This window comes from Anguilla rostrata, chromosome 13, assembly GCF_018555375.3.
Source record: "Anguilla rostrata isolate EN2019 chromosome 13, ASM1855537v3, whole genome shotgun sequence".
NCBI classification, from domain to species: domain Eukaryota; kingdom Metazoa; phylum Chordata; class Actinopteri; order Anguilliformes; family Anguillidae; genus Anguilla; species Anguilla rostrata.
Window position 1 is genome coordinate 33926256 of NC_057945.1, and position 21796 is coordinate 33948051.

Genomic DNA, 21796 nt, shown 5'->3' on the forward strand with positions numbered 1-21796 from the left:
ATTTCTTTTTTTTTTTAACAGCAACGGACAGTTTGCTGGTTCGCTAGCACGAACAGTTTTGTTACTACTATTTACTTTCCCGTTGAATAAAGCTTAGCTAATAATAGTGGGCACATATTGCCCAAGTTTAGCGGAGCTGATTAAACGCGTTGTTGGAGAGCTAGCGGGTTTTTATAGAAGGTCTACGCTGTACCTGTTTTTTTCTCCTGATCTAAGGCAGCTAACCAGCAAGCTTACAAGTTGAGTAGCAAGCGTCTAGCTAGCTAACTATGCACAGTTTCTGAAGTCGAAAGGAGGGACAACGCCTGTTCCTATGAAACCGTCTTTGTAGTATATACCTGTTTTAATAACGTGTTACCCGGACTATTTTTGATATTACCGTCTAAATGGCAATTTTATTATCGTGGGAACATTTCGAAAAGTAGCTATACTTCAGTGTATTGCGCTGCTCCCTCCCATGTGTTGTTGCCAACGCCTTTTTTCGTCTTTGCTGTGGTTTACTCAGGCTGGCAGGGAGCTAGCAGTAGCAAGATAGCTTCTTTTGGCTAATTGCAGTTTTCATACCGGAGTAATTGATTTGCTAAAACACTGCTTCTTAGGTGTAGCGTACTAATAGACTAGTTAGGTAATTTATTTCAAAATGGGGTGTACACTGAGCGCCGAAGACAAAGCGGCAATGGAAAGGAGTAAGATGATCGATCGGAATTTACGAGAAGACGGGGAAAAAGCTTCAAGGGAAGTCAAACTGCTTCTTCTAGGTGAGTGATATAACGTATGGCACAAGTTAACCAATTTGAAAAGTGTCAAGGTTAGACTAACGTTTGTGATGTTGATGACAAGCTAGCTATATTGATATATTGGCCATCTAGCTTTCATATCGTTGATTAGCTGTCTAGCTTACGTTAAGTTTGATACGCTAAAATATATGTAACAGAGCTAGCTAAGTAACATTTGGTAACACTAGTTGGTAGTGAAACATTTAACGTTACCGCTTTCTAGACTGGCTAGATTAATACTTCTTTGTAATTGGCGAGCGGCCGTTAGCGAATTGTTCTATCATTAAGTTAGTCATTTGGCAAGCAGGGGGTCGGTAGTTTATTGTTAGTTAACGACGTACAATTTTTTTGCTAGACTGTGTGCTATGCAGCGGATGTCTGGAAATACGACCGTTAAGTTAGTCTAGTCTAGACCAGCTAAGTTAACATACTTGAAGACTCCATTCTTTTTGCTCTAGTTAATTTTAAGGTTAGTGAGCTACCTATCATTTTTGCTTAAGTTCCAGTCGACCTTAATCGACTGCACTGAGCTGGCTAGCCAAATTACTTAACAAAGTTTAAACAAAACGTGACAGGTATTCGTTTATAAGTCATCGTTAGTCTGTTCTATCAAACGTTACTTCTATCGACAGCTACAAACACATTCTGTACTCATATGGTTCTCTTCAAGTAAGCACACTTGACGAAGAACAGGGTGGCATAAACATTTGGACATCAAGGGACCCTGGTTACTTCAGTGTTGTCGTATTTTCAAGCATGTTTGCTACGTTGGCTTGCTGAAGTTAGCTGACGATGGCCAAGTAAGTTGGCCTTAATAGTTTGTGTTAAATACTCTTTATTTGCTTTTCGCCAGGCCACATCGCATATGAAGATTTAATAGTAAGCCAAATATGTTCCAGCTTTTAACTTGTTGTATCTCACTTAATTCCAGAATATAGTTCGTCTTTCATGGTATGTCCAGAAAGTCACGTTCAAGGCCAAATTAATATTTCCAGTAGGTGGTGTGACATTTTACTCCCATTTATGTGCAATCAAATCAGATAAAGTGTCTGTAAATAGGCGTCGTGGGGTTTCTTTTTTTTTTTTTTTTTGGTAACTAGCATCACACAACTGCAGTAATTATTTTTAACAATGCAGATTGCAGAGACGAGCAATAACTTGAACCGTCTGATATAAGTTCATAAAATTACATTGTGAAATTTTCATTATTGATTATACACACACGACCCTGCCACATAGTTACCCTGGAAGGATTTACCCTGCTGAGGGTACTTACGAGTGAAGAGATTGGGAGTAAGCTGAATTTTTAATATCCGTAAACTGCTGTTCTCAGCTTGACAATCTGCTTTGTTACAGTTGTGTGTCTGCTTGATTAAAAGCAGATCAGTTCAGTTCCTGGATCAACAAATCTGTCATTAATAATTAAAATGTCAGCCCAAACGGTTGGCTTCTGGTAATGTAGGTGTACATTTCAATCTCATCAGCGAGAGACCATATTGTCACTAATACCGATCTTCTTAAGTAGCTTTTCGGTCACAAGCTAGCCTTCTTTTGAACACAGATTCGGTACAGAGATAATGTCCTCTACAAAAGCACAAGTGGATACAAGTCAGACACTGGAGGATAGCCAAACAACTGAAGGGTTACAGGTTTCATAGTACTATTTAAATATGAGACTTCAGATGATCTCACTGGGAAGCTTTTAAATCACGCGCTTATACTGTAACTGTGGAGACATATTCCATTCAAACATTTTTGGGGAAACGAGAGGGGATGCGTTAGGTAAATTAATGTCGCGTTGATTACTGCCAGTTATTGGTGGAGGAAGTGTGGTATTACAGTTGTTTCTGTGTAGTGGTATAATGCACACCGCATGCATAGTTTATATGAGGTGTATAAATTCAACTGGATCCGGTTTCAGTATTATTTCAAAGACGTGTATCTTTTCCACGGTAAAAAAATTGTGAATGGCTTTTGTCATGGTTATATTTTGACGGGTAATTCAAATATCCACACCTACAGTGACTCCACACCTACTCCTACTGACTCCTGACACACTTTTGTACAACAGGCCGTAAATACAGGGGCTGAATCCAGTAACACTTAGTTTATATTACAAGCGCATGTGATACCTGGTTTGACAATATAGCCTTCCCAAGAAATTGCAATTCAAAAAAGTATGTCCCTACAGTTTTCCCTTTGAATGGTGTCATGTAGCGTGCTTGTGAATCATCCTGTTATTGAAATATAATAGTGGAGCAGGGAGGGGGAAACCAAGCACAGAGCCTTCTTTAGCCTAATGAGTGTGACAAGATGATGAGATGTAGTCTGTATGTGTTGTATATTTTCTGCATATATGAGGTTTTGTGGTTTTATGGAAATAAATTGGACAGATAATTGTTATCCATTTGCAAAAAGACTGGTTGGAATTTTCTGTTCATCTTTCAGTCTTACTCAGTTTATGGACATTTTGCGTAGTTTAAGATGTAATGCCATTGTTTATCAGAATTCATAATCTTCATCAATCAGGGTATATTGTGGTTGAGGTGAATTTAGAATAGGCTTAAACTGACCTCAACTACCTTATACCTTGATTGATGAAGCTTCTTTCAGTGCCTGACTTCACAGCAGTCCCACAGTCTTAGGCAGAAAAGGTTGGATACCAGCTTAATTGAAGTAGCTCAGAACTGCAGCACAAGCTGTGCACTTAACCGCTGGCTGCCCCTCTGGCTTGTCCTCCTGTCTACTGTGCCTGTTTCCAGAGCCTGGGAAGACATAGCTCAAGTGTAACGCTGGCTGACATCTCTCTCTCTCTGGGCAAACTATACCACCGTCCTGCGGTGCAACCTGACTTTTCTGTTACTGCATGGAGGAGAAAATTAAGTCTGTGATATTTTTCTGGGAAAAAGTGACCCCGACACACGGTTATGCAGCATTGAACGTGCTCAGTACTCCATTCACCTTCCCCATCTTCAGGGCTGGAATTTCTGTTCGTGATTGTGAGAATCATGAGTATTTGTGGAAAGCTCCAAACATTCGTTCAACATAACGCATGTACATACCATAATGTAGCCTATATACGCTGCAGACTATTTTATAGTGTAATCTCTCTGGTGTCAGTATTCTGTATCAGAGTTTGAGTGCACAGGTCTAATTGTATTTGTGCAACTATGCATGTATGCTCTTGAGTGCATATGTGTGAAATGATGCCAGACTTCCTTTTCTTGCAAGTCTGCTGAGTTTAACCAGAGGTGTTAGTGAGCTGACAAGATGGATCACTGGCTTATAAGAGGAACATCTTGTTCTTGTACAGAGGATTCCATTAATTGACTGTCTCCCTGTAGCAAAGATGTGCTGAACAATCAGCAGGCACGTATTCCCAAATGAGAGCCAAACCTTTCAGCCGTAGAAAGACGGGCTTCAGTCAGAATGACCGCTGATTTTAGCCATAGCTAGTTACTCTTCAAGTGCGATGACATGACCTGCTCAGTGTGCAATTCACGTATTTTGTGACGTTTGTGTCAATACTTCCGAATATCTGTGTTAGTTGAGCTCTCAAGTGATGCAGACTGCTTTTAAAGCAAAACACCTAGCCGAAATCTGCATGATGCTGCTGCACTTGTAGTAGCACAGGTATGGCCTCACGTGTCAGACTCTTATTGCTTATCCCTGAAATTAAAACATTCAAGGCGCAGTCTGCTCAAAAATGAATGTTTGAGGATTTTTGTAGGTGGATATGTTGGGGGGGGGTACGCATTTCTTAAGGTTTGGTGCCTTTGTCCAAATAATCTGGAGTACACCTACGGTCAAAAACTTCACACTAATGCCGACTATGCATTCAAGGGTTGAGATTTGTCCCATTTTTTGTAAAGGTATCAACAAAAAGTAGCATTTCAGTATCAGTATGAACTACTGGTACTGCTACCAAAAAAAACAGCATGCAGTTAGTTAGTTAGTCATGCACACATTATCTACATTGAAAATAAACAGCATATGCTGGGGCCAGATGGCTTTTGATATAATGTAGTCATTTTTTAAACGCTTGCATTGCGAAGGATAACGTGTCACGTGTAATGGATACACGTGTTCCAGACTGTAAAGGCCTTTTGTCTTATTTGTTTTTCCAACGGCTTTTTAATGTGCATGTCTTGTTCTGGTCAGAGATTCTCCGGACTATAAAACTATACTGTATGCTGCTGGCAGAAGAACATTTTAAGTGTCTGGGCCAAGGTTGTTGTGGGTTTACAGGGAGCTGTGACAGCTAATGCGGATAACTGAACAATTGATATGTTGATTTGTAAGAGGGAGAATTAAAATGCACATGAATTCTCACGCTTACAAGTGACAAGTGATTTAAATATAATGTAACATAACTGAGGTAGACACACAAACTCAAGCATGATATAGGAGTATTTATTTGCCACCTTATACTACAGGCTGTCATATTCTCACCCTGCTCCTTCTAGTTCTCAGCTCTTTGATGTCAGCACAGCAGCACCAAATGCATGCTTGGATATGTTTAGACATGTAAAGAAGCCATATTGTCGCTTACTGGCATTGCAATGTCAGGGTTTAATTAAGCCTACATGTTACTTCTCTTGAAAAGGAAAGTCTGTTTGAAAAGTGAATAATATACTGCTCTGTGGCAGCCGGCTCGCAGAAATGTAAGCATAAATGTGTTAGCCAGCTTTTGTGGTTGCATTGTTTGTAGTGTCATTGTGTGAAATCTCGTCAGCATCTTGTTTATCTGTTCGGCTTGTTTGTAAGCTCGTCAGGCAAACCTGTCAGCTGTGGTGGTGAGAAGTGGAATATGACGAGGCGATCACCAGTGCTGATTGCAGTGCAGCTTGCTTATGGCAGTAAGGCACTAATCTTTCATATGAATCGCACAGTTCAGTATTTTCTCATCTAGCCTCTACAAAAAATAAGATGGAACATTATAAACAAGCAAAAAAAAAAAGGTCAGCTCGATGGCACACGGCCTAAATAAATTCAGACGAAATGATGATAACTGTCTATTTAGCCTTGCTTTTATTTCTGAATTATTATTATTATTATTTGTTTTAGCAGGGTTGTTATCCCACTGAATTTTCCCCAGCTCCTGAAATATATATTATATATATATTACTACCTGCTGCTCTTGGCTTTGGGGTGCATTCTTCAGGGGAATCCTGAAAAACCTGTAGAAATATTCTGGGCTGATGTAAGCTTGTAGCCTCTGTGCGTCTACCAGTCCCAGTTTATCCTTTTGGCTGGAAGAGTTTCTCTTAGCTGGAATAAAAATAAATAAATAAATAAAAATTGGCCCGGGGTGGTATAACCGGTGACACATCCTAGTTGGATGAAGTAACAAATTAAGGACCAGACCAGACCTGTTTCTGTGGAAAACATGCAATTGCATTTTTATTTTAACATCCGCAGGTTGAGATTACACACCTCTGACAAGAAACTTGCTTTTAGTACACGCAGCAGGTAGAAGTGCATGCGACACCACTGACGGTTTTAGGTGCGATGGATGTGTAAAATAAAGCGGTAATTTCATGCAGTCTTTCTGTTTCCTGCGAGGATCATTCGTTTCACACCGGCCCCACCCTTCCTCTGATTCTGCATTTTTACATTGCATTTAGTCCTGTTTCTGTACCAGAATGTGGTGGAAAAGATGTTTCCTGCAGTTGCTTGTTTATCGGATTTACAAAACTACATTTCTGCCGTGGATGTTGAGCGAAATTTGCTAAAGTGGTGTTGTGGTTCTTAAAGACTCCCGTCTGTAACTTTTTAGTGAAAGGGGACCTTTGCTTAACGTGCACTTGAACTATAGATATATGCCTCAACTTGTCATTGAGCTTAGAATGGCTTGCTTCTCGTATCAAAGGGCAAATTCTGTCTGACGTGCTGTGCTGGCTTCACACATTTTCATGATTTTTCACATTTTTATCAACTTTCTGTGACTTGTCAAGAGTGACAACTTACTCCGATTGATGCTCTGCGTGCACATGGCTTTGGGAGCTGTTGATCTCACATGGTAAATTAACGAAATGGCGAAGCCGTATCTTGTGGTTAATATTTTACAGCTTTTTAATGGCACCCTCTGTCCACACATTTTATGGATTGTGCCTTTAAGTGTTTTTATACAAACTATTTACCCTTGTTTTATGCACCGTTCTGTGTGCTTAAGTAATTAGTACCAATCAGATTTCCCCTTCATTAAATGCAGTTTTATTGCTCAGTTAAACAGTACTAACCAAATAAACACATTTCAGCAGCAACACAGTTGTGGTAAATATACAAGGAACAGAAATCCCCTTGAAGTTGTGGTCAGTCAGCCAGGGTTGGATATGTGTTGCGTTTTCTGTAAATTCTGGACACCATGTGAGCAGCCTGGAAAAATGAGTTGTTCAGTGTTGTGACCAGTAATGTTCCCTTATAGGAGATTTATTGTTTTATATAACAAGGACCTCCCCTTTCCACCTCATCCATCCTCATTTTGTCTTTGTAACTTATGGGCTTTCCTGACTCCAGGCCAGGCTCTGGAGAGATGTTTCTATTGGTGAGGTGGCTTGAAGACTGAATTTGTCGACTGAAGTCACGCAAATAATGCAAATGCTTGCAATCAGAGCTCTAGCTGCAGAGCAACATTCATTTGTTACCAATCGGGTTTTAGAACATGGCACTGTACTGGCCTGGGAAGTGTACTCAGGAAGTGTAACTACCAACCTAAAAGCAACTCTGCAAGTCCCGTACCCCCCCCCCCCCCCCCCCACCGCGCCGGGCCACCAGGGATGCATAATATGAAAAATAAGTCTTGTAGAGTTCAGAATAGTTATGGTATTCAGTACTGCATCTGTGGGAAGCCAGCTGTGGGAAGCCCCCAAAAGGGGGGCCAGAGTAGTATAATGGGCAGGGAACTGGGCTTGTAACCGAAAGGTTAGATTCTCGGGTAGGGCACTGTCGTTGTTCCCTTGAGCAAGGTACTTAACTAGAATGGCTTCAGTTTTCATATATGGATGCAAAATGCTAAAAAAAAAAAGAAAACATGCCACTTAAAACATGTGGGAGCGCTCTGGATGAGAGTGTCTGCTAAATGCCAGTAGCATTAGATCATATTCGATTAATGTAATCTAATGTACCGTCCAGCGGCCCAACCGCAGCACCACAGTCTGTGTGCTACGGGGAATGTCTGAGGAATTTTCCACAGAACAGCGTTCTCCTCACCACAGCCTGCTGTTGGACCTGCTGACCGTCTCAGAAATATGGTCCAATCGGAGAGCCTAAGTTGTGGTTTTCAGGCATGGTGCATTAAACTGGTGTTAGCAGACCCTGCTTCCCAGAATGAGGTTTAACCCCCAGAGCTCTGAACTCCAACATGTTCATGCCTTGAAGACCTCTCAGATCTCTGAACTCTGTCATGTTCAGACCCTATAGACCTCTTAGATCCCTGGACTCTAGCATGTTCACACCCTGAATACCTCTTTAGTCTCCAGACTCCTGCATGTTCACCCCCTGAAGACCTCTCTAGTTTCTGGACTCAGTAATGTTCACACCCTGTAGACTTGCCTGCTGAGACCGTTTTTGGCTTCTACACAGGCACACCTGTTATGGTTACAGCTGCCATAACTTTATGCTTGTGGGTGTTCTGTGTATTTAACCTGGAAGTAAAGGTTGTAGTCTGGATTGATGACAAGTTCCAACTCGCCTGACCGTAGTATTGCATAGTGTACGCCTTTCCATCTTTTGTGTTCTGATTTGATCTTTATGTCATGTTTTTTAACATGCATGTAACGCTTTAAAAAAAATGATTTCTGTGTAGCTGTCTTTTGATTACACTTGTCTAAATACAGTAAAACGTGCTCCTTGAAAATGCCACTTTGTCATAGTCGAAGGAACCGCGTAAACATCAGACCCTACTGATGGGCTTAAAATTGTTTTGCTGATTAGTTTCTGATGAACATTCCTATAAAGATCAGTTAAATCCAGATTGTCCGAGTAAAGGCAGTTGTTTTATACTGAAACAAAAGGCTCAATTTACAACAGGGGCCTTTCGTTTCCCTCTTCATCCTCTTAATTGTGTTGGAACGTTTACTTGTCCTCTGGGACGTCTTTTTATCTCTAATTAATCAGATTCCTTGTCATGCAGTGTGGATTAATTTAACGTGGTGTTTATAACTGCACTGGGTTCTTTGATCTGACCTATGATCGTTTCACATTTCTTCAAAGCATGTCTTGAAGCCGGAAATTTGTTCTTGCCAGTTTAAAAGTGCATTTGTTTACATATTTGCAGCCCCCCCCCCCCCCCGCTTATTCTGTTCTTGTGGAGGGAATTTCCATCTAGCTGTTCAAATGCTTTTTTTTATCCTTTTCATTTCTCTGAAGGGATGGATCTTCCTGTAAAGCTGTGAAGCTTGGGATTGTGATGTTGGCCTTACCTCTGATGTGCCTGACATTCAGCATCACAGAATAGCAATTAGCTAGCGGGGTTAATATAGCAACTGTACAGACGCATGTCCACAGAGGCAGTGTGACCGACTTGGACGTTTTTAGAGTCTGCTGTGTATTGGCCAAATAATGTAACATGCAAGAAGGATACTAAATTAAGCGTTCAATGATCCGATTTATTAAAGTTTATTTCGAAGTCTTGTATATAAATAGCTTTTTGCTGAATTTGCATCCTTAAAATGTCCTGAATAATGTTTCTTTGTTTGCAGGTGCTGGTGAATCTGGAAAGAGCACAATAGTAAAGCAGATGAAGTAAGTACAGTATTAAGCCTGGTACAGCATTGCTTCCACTGTACGTGTTGGTGTCAAGAAGAGAAATGTTACCATCTTTGGGCAGAAATCCTTAATTTACTACAGTACTGCTTTCTGTAGCAAAGTAGTTAGAATTTCTGAGCTAGCTGAATGAATCGTTTTGTTTTTGAGCTGATGACATATACGTTAAATGGTTGAAAGCATACTCTTTACTGCCATATCAATGATTTGATATTCATCATGTCATTGTGTCAAGGAATTGTTAGCACAGATGAATGCATTTATCAAATTGAAAGTAGCCTGAAAGTAGTATCCTATTCCTGCTCTTTAAATGTGAGTTAAAAAATCTCTTCTGATGTTTTTAGCTTTTAAATGTCAGACCGTAGTTCATGGGTATTGTTTAAAAATAAATTGCATGTTGTGTGAAATTAATCACATGGGTTGGTGTGCGGTGAACCAGGCTGGTATGGTTCGGTTTCTAGTCATTTTTCTCGTTGCTGTCGCTCATTTCGCTTGCTCACTCGCTTGCCCTTTAACAGTCATTATATTGACTTACTCTGACAAGCTTTTTATAATCAATCCTTCATGGTATATTTTGTCACTTTTGGTCTGTTTTGTCTGATGATTTCTGAGAATAAAGTACCTGCACCTTGAGAATCATGGTTGAAACACCTGGAACCTGACCTAAGTCACCTGGTCAGGGATTTCTGTGGGCCCTAATCATCATAAATATCATGTTTTGTGTATGTACTCCTGACCGATGTGTGAGTGTAACCTCGTAGCTTTATAAGTTCCCCTGCCTGCGTGAGAAGCAGGGTAAGATTGATGGGTAAGAGTGTTGATTCTTCTCCTACCGGCAGCATCCTAACCGCACCTCTGCCCTTAGAATCATCCACGAAGATGGCTACTCAGAGGAAGAGTGCAAGCAGTACAAGGTGGTGGTGTACAGCAACACCATCCAGTCCATCATCGCCATCATCCGGGCCATGGGCAGGCTGCAGGTGGACTTCGGGGACGTGGCACGAGCGGTGAGCGCCGGCACTTTGGTCTGGCTCTGTTATCCTGGGCCCTCGGTCACAAAGCAGGGCTACTGAACTCGCTGGGTAACTGTAAAACCCGGAACACTCCCGAATCCGGAACATGGACTGAACCCCTGTTCTGGGTTTTACTCAGTACAGTAGTCCAGCTAAGTCAGTAATTCCTGCTTTGTGAAGCAGCCCCCTGGTATTGACTGGAGCTGCTGTGTGCAGAGGTGGCCAGGTGTGGGAGAGGAGCAGGAATGTCAGGCGGTAAAGGATGCAGCAGATGAATGAGGCTGAATTGTAATGCATTTTTCTTTCAAAGAGCTGCCGTCGGCTGCCCAGGTAGGGCTGCCCTCTGGCACCGTTCTGACTGCAGAGCAAAGGCTTCGCAGGAAACGTGCGCTGTTTTCAGCTTTTCTGCAGCTTTCTAAAGCTGATGGAGCATGTTGCATGTTGGGACCGGGCCACTGATATGATTGGCTATTGTACATTTGGAGAAAGCCATACAAATTTTAATACAATTTGTTTTAAAAAGCTGCAAGTGAGCCATGCAAATGGCTGTATGTGTAGATGCCTGTTATGCTGTTGTCCCCGTAAACCACCTTTCATTTGCATTCTGTTTAGAAACCTTGCAATCAGAGTGTAAGGGAAGCAGGAGAAGGCCTCAAACCCATAAACTGTAGTTCTCTGCAGGTTTACAGAGCAGACATGCAGAGATCCTCTTTTTCAAGGAATCGAAGGCAGGCTGGCAGAAACGATACTTTCACTTTTGAGCCTGATTAACCGGGCGTTTGTGCCAGCAACCTGCGATATGAAAATGCGTTTCCTCCTCCATGCCCAGGAGCGCTGTGTGAAAGAGCAGCGCCCTCGCCTCTGTGTGAACAGCAGACGGATGAGTGGTCCGTGAAGGCATTTCAAACGCGGGGCTTAGCGGCATCCATTTCCATTCACTCAGTCATAGCAGGGTCCGCTCGGTACTGAGCGTGTGGCTCAGGCGCTGAGTGCTCCTTGGGTTTCAGTTCAGTGGCTAGGTTTAGGGGCGTCCATTTCCATTCACTCAGTCATAGCAGGGTCCGCTCGGTACTGAGCGTGTGGCTCAGGTGCTGAGTGCTCCTTGGGTTTCAGTTCAGTGGCTAGGTTTAGGGGCGTCCATTTCCATTCACTCAGTCATAGCAGGGTCCCCTCGGTACTGACCGTGTGGCTCAGGTGCTGAGTGCTCCTTGGGTTTCAGTTCAGTGGCTAGGTTTAGGGGCGTCCATTTCCATTCACTCAGTCATAGCAGGGTCCCCTCGGTGCATAATGTGTGACTGAGGCGCTGTGTGCTCGTTGGCAGGACGACGCGCGACAGCTCTTCGTGCTGGCGGGCTCGGCGGAGGAAGGGGTCATGACGGCGGAGCTGGCCGGGGTCATCCGCCGCCTGTGGACCGACGGCGGCGTCCAGACCTGCTTCATCAGATCCAGAGAGTACCAGCTCAACGACTCCGCCTCATAGTAAGAGCCCCTGAGCCGCCTCGTGCGCTCAACCGCCTCATCATTCTCACCTGAGTGTGGTCTTTTTTTTTTACCTGGAGGAAGACCCGAAACCAGAGCTGCGTTCAACACGTTCACTGTAAACACTGTTTGCTGCTAGCTGTGGTAATTCATCAACTTTAGGAGGGTCGTGTTTGCCACTACTTCCTGTAACATGACGAAGAGTAGCCCAAAAATTTGTTGCTAGGCGATGAGTTCCCATCCTGAGGAAGGCACAGACCGTGACCAGCCATCCATACAGCCTGCTAGAGTTGTGTAATTTCTAATAAATACATGCATAGCTAGCTACAGTATTAGTACCATCTGCAAAGCCAGGAAGATATGGCCGATGGAGGTATACTTATTTGAAATGTCAATTATAAGCCTTATTTGTACATAGAAACTGGCCTTTATGTACAGTTGACACCAAGCCACCAGCTGTCTCTTCATGTAAAAAAAAATAATAATAATTCTTTGCGTTTACTTTCTGTTTGTCACTCTGAATCCACCACTGGAATTGGAATCTCTTTAAAAAAATAAATAAAAAAATAAATAAACGAAAAGAATAATTGCTTCATACCTGCTCCATTCTGCCGGTGGTGCTCATCGTGCATGCACTCCGCTTCTCTGCCTTCCGAGCGCTCCTCTTAGGCTCCGCCCCTCTGCAGTTACACGGGTCTCCAGGGTAGCGAAACAGTGAGTGCACAGCAGTATCCTCTGCCCCCCTTTTGCCTCAAAGGCCAATTAACACATTTTCAGAGCACTCTAGCAGGATGAGTGCCATTGTCACACTTTCATTGTTAGCGGTGAGCCTCAAGCTGTCGAGACTTGGAACAGTGTGGGTGTAATTCGAGAGCTCCCAGCTGCACAGCCGATGCCAGGCCACGGGCCTGCCTTTGGATTTGAGTGTCCTAATAAGAGGAGAGTAAGTGTCTCTTCAGTGCCCACTCCCCCCCCCCACCCCCCCCAAAGCCACTCTACCCTCTCAGCTCAATGAAAACCTGGGAGGCTGAGTGGTATATTGCGAGGGTATCGGTGTTTTAATTCCGGCTGAGTCGCTGTTGAAGCCAACGCCGCAGTCGCAAAAGGGAGGTGCCGTTGCAGGAGACCCAAATGGGTTGCCGAGAAGGACACCGCGCTTTATTATATAAACACGGGAGCCATGGTGGCTCAAGCGACAGTCGCGCACAGAAGTGCGCACACACAACGGGCACCTTGTTTACCTTTGGCCTTCACCAAAATATATACCTTTATTTGATGTTTATACTTGTTTTCCAGTGCTTATGCCGAACCACTTTAAGTTCCCTTCCTATAAAATCCAGGATCATTTTCATTTTGTGTTGAACTGAACATGCTAGCTATCGCTAATTTTAAAAATGGTTTAAAGGGTGCTGTGCAGTGTATTTGCTGCATTTAAACTGTCCAAAGACCCAGCCCCCCCCCCCAGCATGGAGACAAACCTGTGCTTTCATTATGCCCTGCTTTCTGTACCACCTCACATGCTGCTAGGAAAACACACTTGCTTAGTTTTGTACTTCATTGTGTGCTTTGTGCTTGACCACCAGTAGCAAGCGTCTTTGTGTTTGTATATCATAGAATTATAGCATTCTCATTTAATTAAAGCATGCGTGTTCCATAGAATTTACTCATGTAAAGGTTTCACCTCAGATTCATGGGAAAGTACAGATTGTATCCATTTTCGCAGCTGCCTCTGTGACGAAAGAGGAATGTTCACCAGTGTTCCTCAACCTCCCTTAGTTACCTCAACGACCTGGACAGGATATCCCAGCCGAGCTACATCCCCACGCAGCAGGACGTCCTTCGCACCCGGGTCAAAACCACAGGCATCGTGGAGACGCACTTCACCTTCAAAGAGCTCTACTTCAAGTCAGTAGTGATTTTCGCGCGGCGCAGATCCACTTTCCCTTAATGCCAGTCCAAGCACACGACTAGCCTGCTGGAGTGAGCCCTACGTTCTGTCTGCAGGCCTGTTAGTGTGGTTGTGACCGCCTTCCCTGGAAATGAATATTTCAGTGTGTCTGGTTTCCCAGAGAATAAGGGCCTGTACTGTATTTGAATACACTTATCTAATTGTATTCCTGCCAACGCAAATCTTCTATACTGCTGGCTTTGCTCTTAAACTTCACCTTATCAGTGAGATCTTTCATTTCTCGAATGACAAGAAGTTGCTCAAAGGGAATGTAAAATGTAAAGAAAGATATTGTGTGACTTGGTACAATTGCATGTTATGGCACAAAAACCTTCCTGTTTTAACGGCGGAATGTCGGATGCATTGTGTGCTTCATAGAAGCCTGTTAACCCTGTGCTGCAGGCTGCAATTCAGAAAACATTGAGCTGTTGTTTACATCACATTACAAAGCTTTTGAAAACCTACGAAAGCTGTATATTCTGTTTGCAAATTATGCATTTGTGCAAACGCTTAAAAATACCAACAAAAAAAAAAAGAAAAACTCACAAGGTGGTGTTCAGATTCATTATTTAAAGAAAATAAAAATAATCCTCTTACTCCTGTTGTCCAGGAAATGCAATCCTGAAGTGAAAAGGCCTTTTAAGTTGACATGAAACGAGGCATATTTTTTACGAACGTTTTCAGAACACCGATGCTAATGACCGTGGTGTCAGTCAGAGTGTTCTGTGAGCGTCGTGTGGTTTCTCTGGGAGAGGCTGATAACGGCTCTCTGCAGGATGTTTGACGTCGGGGGCCAGCGCTCGGAGAGGAAGAAGTGGATCCACTGCTTCGAGGGCGTCACGGCCATCATCTTCTGCGTGGCCCTCAGCGACTACGACCTCGTCCTGGCGGAGGACGAAGAAATGGTGAGCGGCGGTGCCGATTTAATTAAGCCGTGACCGGCGGCTCTGATTGGACAGCCCTTCCCAAGTTAATAAGGAAGCCAGCAGTCCGTTTAAGGCAAGGTTTGAATGCATCCTGTTGGAGGTTGCAGATCGGCAAGTGGTAAAGTTGCTCCTCAGTGTCAGTTGGTCACTGATACTTAGTTGGTTACTCAGTGTGGTTATAAAACATGTAGTTACAGTTAGAAAATGGTGGCGGCTGCTCTTTATCAGTGTGCAGATTGACCAAACCGGAAACAACATACAGTCACTAATGTTTGAGAGATTTTTTTCTTTCTTTTTTACTTGTGGTCAGAGTTGAGAATGAGAAGGTTGACCACCTCTGTTATTGCTTCACCCTGAAGTTTACTGCATGTTGAAATTCCATGTGTACAGACGTCATTTTCTGTTGTGTTGCCTTAGGAAACGAGCCTTCCCACTGAAATATTAAGCCCTGGATTCAATCAAACTCACTGCGCCAGTTTTAAGTTTAGTTATTGGACACTTTTTTTTGGTAGCCATATCAGTGGCATTGGCTTTGTGGCATTGTAGCAGTTTACTTTTGAATAGAAACATGACTCATATTGTGATATTAGCTTGTTTCTTTATTTTTTAAATTAAACTGTTGAACTAGATGACATTAGAAACCTGTGTATGAATGACTAAACACTGCTCAGCAAAAACTCGTGTCACATTCGTCGTGCCTGTTTTCGAATCCGTCACCCAGTCGGGGCATGTGAGCGGTCCTGAGGGCCTTGTGGTGTTGACCCCGAAGGCGTTTCTTATGTGGAATCTGCATCATAACAGCTTTAACTGCGGTCACCATTTTGTTTTCTGCCCTCAATGAACTGTTTTTCCCTGCAGAACCGAATGCACGAGAGCATGAAGCTGTTCGACAGCATCTGCAACAACAAGTGGTTCACGGATACCTCCATCATCCTCTTCCTCAACAAAAAAGATCTGTTTGAAGATAAGATCAAAAGGAGCCCGCTGACCATCTGCTACCCAGAATACGCCGGTACGAACCGACGTTCTTTAAATGCTGAATTAATTTGTTTCAAGCTGTCCTTTTCCCCCTCCATGTGATGTCACTAGTCTAATTAAATGTATGGATTCCCTGAAGCCTCTTATCAGCTAGTTGAACACGGCGTTGAAAAGCAGTCCACCCAGCTAACGCAAAACCTTCTCGCAAGGTTGCGGCTAAGTAGTGGCAATGTTATTACATCATAACATAGAGAGGACATTTAGTGTTAGCTGGGCAGGAGCTTGGCAGGCACATGGACCAGGATTGGGAGACCTTTTAATTAATACCGCAGGCTTTACATGCTGATAGACTTTAGTTAGGCATTATTCCATAACAAGTCCTGTTTATCACGTCTTCATGCATTGCAGTTACTGTGTGAATAGCAGTGTCCACCGTTTCGCTATGGCTATAAAATAGGAATCAAACACTGCAGAATGATGTTTACTTTATTTATTTTTTTAATTGCCTTAGGTCATGCTTATGCAACAGCCTGTATAGTCTGTTATGGTACAGTCTGTGTAGCGGTGTCATGTGATGCGGCCTGCGTGTCCTAGTGCCGCGGCCCTGGTTCCGCCCCGGCGAGCGATGAGCCAGCGAGCCGCGTCACCGCTTCGGTTGGGCGCCGTGGACCCCGAGCCGGTCCTTCCTGAGGCTCTCGTTGCGGGCAGACCGCGCTCGGGTCGGTTCGTCCCCTCTCGCCGCGGCGTAAATTAGCGTCTCGGCGTCCATCTTCCTCTCCAGCGTTTGTGTGCTGGGCTTGGCTGTGCTCCGTGCTGAACGCCAGGACATTGTCCCCAGGCTTTTAAAGTGTAATTGCCCGTCTGCTCACTCCCGTCTTCCAGGATTAAAATCAGCAGACACACTCATACTTTCCAGGGTATCAGCGTCAGGATTAATGTATGATTACTCTTGAAAATGGCCCGAGGCTTCTTTCCAAGACATAACCTATATTTTTCTTCCTTTTTTTTTTTTTGGTTGTGAAATTTGACCAAAAAAAAATCCCTTGGTGTCTCAGTTACATCCTTAAAGGACGTTTAGGGTAACTAAATTATGAGGGTATTATGATGCAGTATATTATTGTTGTACAGTAATTTATTAATTTTTGATTATGCATTTTGAAGTATAGTTAATTGTTTTGCAATTTTGCTCATCTTTTGATGCGATCTTTAAATTGTACTCTATGAACACAGAAAATTGAAAGAGGGGATGTATTAGATGATGCAGGCAAAATATTTTAAATGCAATTGCAATCTTTAAATTTTGTAGATCAGTAGTTTGCTCCTGTTTTTAAAAATGTCAGAATATAAGATTACATATTAATGAGGGCCAGGCCATTCAGTCGTCTGCCCACATCTAGACTTTCCGGATGAGCCTGGACTTGAATATGCCATGGGTCTGTGCTTCAGCTGTGCTGTACCTGGCGAACCGCTCTGTACATCGACAGCTCACTGTTTAAGATATACTTCTTCTAATATCCGTGTGAATGTTACCTTTGGCTAATTTCCACCTCTGCCTCCTTGTTCTGCTGACAGGACTGAACCAGAAAGGTTTTTGTTCGTTTCCTCTGTCAGTCCCGTATGAATTTGTATGAAGTGAAATTAATTAGATTCGCTTCTCTGCATTGAAAACTGTCCGCCTCCGATTCAGATATGCCACAGCGAACAGTTTGCTTAGACCCGTGTTGGTGAATTTCACTCAGCGTTGAGGGGCGCAGCTCAACATCACAGCAGTTCCCCATCTCAGCAAGGGAACTACAACATTACTGTGTAGGCAGTCAGTTAAAGACTTAAGTAGGCCTGGGTGCTGAACTGGACAGCCTGTAAATATGTTCATAGATGTGATTAAAGCGTAATAATTTGATCATATATATGTAACCCAATTTACTGAAGTTCAGCCACATCAAAATTGTAAACATAGCTCTTGGTCCCAGGAGTTAATGTGGCTTGACTAATTTGTTATTTGCAGGTCACACGATGGATTTAGAATGAATGACAGTTTTTCAAAAAATTGTTTTGAGGTTAAGGCCTCATACAAGCAGATGATTGCTCTGAACCATCAATAGATACAGTAATGCTCATGGATAATGCTGATCTGTTTAGGTTGTTGTGATATGTGTGTGCATAGCCTCAGGCAATTCCTCACTATCTTTCCATAAAATGCACATCACACCAAACAAAGGGGAACAGTGTGTGTTTGTGTGTGTGTCTTTGGAAAGAACACTTCTGTTATTGCTCTTGCTGTCTGAATATTGAGGGGAGTGGATCAGATGGAATCTGCGTAAGGAAAGCTCACGTGTAGCAATGTCACAATCAGTACATTAAGGCTTGATGGCCTGGGCCAATGTATGACTGCATCTGCCAGACATGTATAGATTGAAATTTAAAATCAACAGCACACACAGTGATCTTTGACCTTGTCTTTTGTGTGCATACTGTGTTCATATGGAAAAATGGCAGTTCCATAATGCCAAATGACATTCTTCCGCAGTGTTTCACAGAAACTGGGCAAGCCATATTTTCTACAGTAATAAACTGAAGTGACATGACCCTGCAAGGGCTTTTCAAATTGATAATAATTGTGTTGTCATGGTGAGTTGGTGACAGTGTAATTAGATAGCTTGGTGGCTACATATCCAGCTACTGTAATTGTTACTGTCAGAGGAAGAATGTTAGTTTGACCTGGGCGTTCCCCCTCAAGCTATAATAGGCTAAACTGTAATTATCATAAATGCCAATGACTGTCTAGCTTGCTTGGCTAATAATGTATAACCTTGGCTAGCTAGCGAGTCTTAGTTAGCCTCAGGTGTCTCTCTGTTCTTAACCTTTTCTTGTGGTCCATTTTAGTACAAATTGAGTGTTACAGTTCTGTTTTTTAACCGCCTTTCTAATAGCCACAAAAAAGATATCCCCAAGCAGCTCATGACATTGTAAACCGTTGCTTGTTAGGACCCCACACAAGTTAAGATGTGAATTCAAGGCATGATGATGGGTTAGGTTTTCATCATTGATGTTATATTAGCCAGGCTGAAGTTCTTTCAGATGGCAGTGTCTTGGCATAGTGGGTGGGATCATCGTAGGAAGCGCATCTGCGATTGGCTCCCTCAGTCCGTTTTTCCTCCGTCCTATTCGCCCAGGCTCAAACACGTACGAGGAGGCGGCGGCCTACATCCAGTGCCAGTTTGAGGACCTGAACAGGCGGAAGGACACCAAGGAGATCTACACGCACTTCACCTGCGCCACCGACACCAAGAACGTGCAGTTTGTCTTTGACGCCGTGACGGACGTCATCATCAAGAACAACCTGAAGGAGTGCGGCCTGTACTGAAGGCCTCCGCTCCTTCTCTTGCTGGTGCGTGCAGGTGCGTACAGGTCAGTACTTATACTCCTGGTTTCAGTAATATGTACTCTTCTCGTTTCAGTCATCCCCAGCTAATCTCATTGTGTAATTTTTATGATTTGAGTGCTCTTTCATTGTAGATCTCTAACTTGCTGACAAAACAAAAGCACATTTTTGAGTTGCCTAGTTCTTGCAAAAAAAAAAACATTGTACGTCACATCACTGAGATTCATGAAGCGTTCCACTCCCATAGGTCAGTGAATCTGACCCACTTCTCACTCTTGCCCCGCCCCCTGCAGGTCACTCGTGACAGGGAGGCATAACTAATTGGAGGAGGACCATTGTTACTGTCCGTGAGGAACAGCTACAGGTTTGAAAAGGATGGACCATTGTGATGTCGTTGCCATGACGCTTACAGGGGTTCTTGTGTTCTTCAGAGCCAAATTGAGGATATTGGATTGTTTGTATTTTTCTTAAAAGGTCTTGTCAAATGTGGAAAGCATGGCGGGAGAGTACGGTGCAAATATGATGGAAAAGCTCAAATTCAGTGGGGTTGTGCTGTGACGCTCGTGCTTTCCTTTATTGGACATTAACCCACATTTAAGCAGTTTGTTTTAAGCTGTCAGCAAATATGAAGAGAGAGAAATGCCTGTATGCCTATCAGCATTGAAGAAGCATATCTGTCTATTTTCTCCACAACGACATACGTTTGCTCTGTCTTTTTAATTGTTTTAACTGTACTATGCACAATGACCAAACTTTCTGTATTTTCTTTGTGTAATTTTTTTTGGTTCAAAACACAAAGATTTTAGACTGTTCATGAAAGAGGGAGATGGGTCTGTTATTCCTCCATGCAAGTATTCCTTTTCCTTTGTATTCCTTCAAAAATGTCTTTTTCATCTTGCTGTAAATAGTCTTTTTTTCAGGAATCAGCACTTATTTAGCTTGTCACAGGCTCACAAATCTTCTTATTTTTATTTTTTTGGCACAGTGAATTGTGCTTCACCATTTTACATCCACCCAATGGTTCTTTTACTGAATTTCTATATCGGTTGCACTTTGAAATTGATAAATAGATGACCTGACATTCCACGTTTATTCTAATCATGTTGTGCTTTGCTGAATTGTGAAACAGTGTGGTCTTTTAACCAATTCACAGGTCCCCTAGATTACACCACATACGTCAGACCAATTAGATTAGATGTATCTAAATTCTGTAGATGGAATCCTAAAGGAACTACTTTATATTAACTGATATTTTATATATATGGAGCTTGTCCACATCAGCGAAATTGAATTCAATTTTTGCCACATGCCATAGATTAATTGGATGCAAATAGTTTCTGAAAATGTTGCATTTAAAATGAAATCTCAGATGTGAAACTTGGCCCAGTTTGCATTGAAAAGAAATTACATTGGTAGTGTTGGTTCAGCATTGTTGTGCCTTTTTAAAAGAGAATTTTATTGGACAGAACACTTACTTTTATCTCTGTGAACAATAGAATTGGTGTTCGCATTTTGACTTTTTTAAAATTTAGTTTTAAGGGACTCATGTTCATAGTAGTTTTTTTGAGTCTGCTAAGCTGGTAGAAGATCCATTTTGTACCTTTAAATACATTTTTGAAAGAGCCATTTGTATTCATGGACTGGTAGGAGGACTTGTGGTATGCACCATTCACTAGTATTTAACAGAAAAAGTGTTTCCAAGTACCAATTGTTATTTACTGTAATGACTTCCACCTCTCAGTACTTTCTTATGTATGAATCTGGTGATATTTATGGTTCTGTCGGTTTGATTTTGTACAGATTGTATTGATATCTTGACCCTTAAATGGTTGCGATAAGCTTTTGTGCCGTTTCTTTTTAAAATAAAATTGGGTGAAGACAGCGTGCCTCCTCAGTGACTGTTGCTAATGTTGCGTTGGCTAAAGTTTCGCTTCACCTCTCCTGTCCTCCACCTCACCTCTCCTCAAGATGATCAGAAGAAAATGATCACTGTCGATTTCTCCAATGTAATTTTAGAAATACAAACCTTGTGTGGGTTTTTGGCTCCTCCTGGTACTAATAGCGTTAATATCAGAATTGACCCACTGTGCTTAAGTTTTCGCATTTAGTGTGTATGTTCCCCTAAGTAGTAAATCACTTAACAGGAGAAAGCCAGTGTAACATTGGAATTTCAAGCTATTTTTTATGATGAACTAATGAGTTAAACAGCATTTGTGTTTTTCATCTTTTAAATATTCCACGCTGTCACGTCTAGTGTTCCTTATCCAAAAGGAGATGTGAACCTTTCAGTGTGTGCTATGAGACTGGCGCATTCACCTTTGCAGGTTAATTCAAACACACCTGATGGCTTCCAAGTTCGATGGTGTTCATAAATATGTCTATAATAAGACAGAGCTGAGCAAGTAATTATATAAAATGTTTTTGTTGCTTATTGGTCACATTTTTGGACCAATAAGCAACACAATTTGTATAATAAGAAAAAATGGGTTTCTCTAGCCAAGGTCAGCAGAATAAGCAGTTTTTGGGGT

At 42.4% G+C, this 21796-nt stretch overlaps 1 protein-coding gene across 3 annotated transcripts; it reads left to right on the forward strand.

Annotated features, from left to right (window-relative positions):
- LOC135237101 (guanine nucleotide-binding protein G(i) subunit alpha-3-like) lies at nucleotides 1–21149 on the forward strand. Of its 3 annotated transcripts, none has more exons than XM_064303845.1 (9): nucleotides 1–758; nucleotides 9479–9521; nucleotides 10408–10549; nucleotides 11877–12034; nucleotides 13811–13939; nucleotides 14758–14887; nucleotides 15767–15920; nucleotides 19060–19294; nucleotides 19516–21149. In XM_064303845.1, exons 1-8 carry the CDS (start codon nucleotides 641–643, stop codon nucleotides 19248–19250), a joined length of 1065 nt encoding a protein of 354 aa, XP_064159915.1. In that variant the 5' UTR covers nucleotides 1–640; the 3' UTR covers nucleotides 19251–19294; nucleotides 19516–21149. The 3 variants fall into 3 exon arrangements, with proteins under 3 accessions (XP_064159915.1, XP_064159913.1, XP_064159914.1); XM_064303843.1 differs by having other exon boundaries at nucleotides 2–758; nucleotides 19562–21149; XM_064303844.1 differs by having other exon boundaries at nucleotides 2–758; nucleotides 19060–19284; nucleotides 19562–21149.
- Nucleotides 21150–21796: the final 647 nt, after the last annotated feature.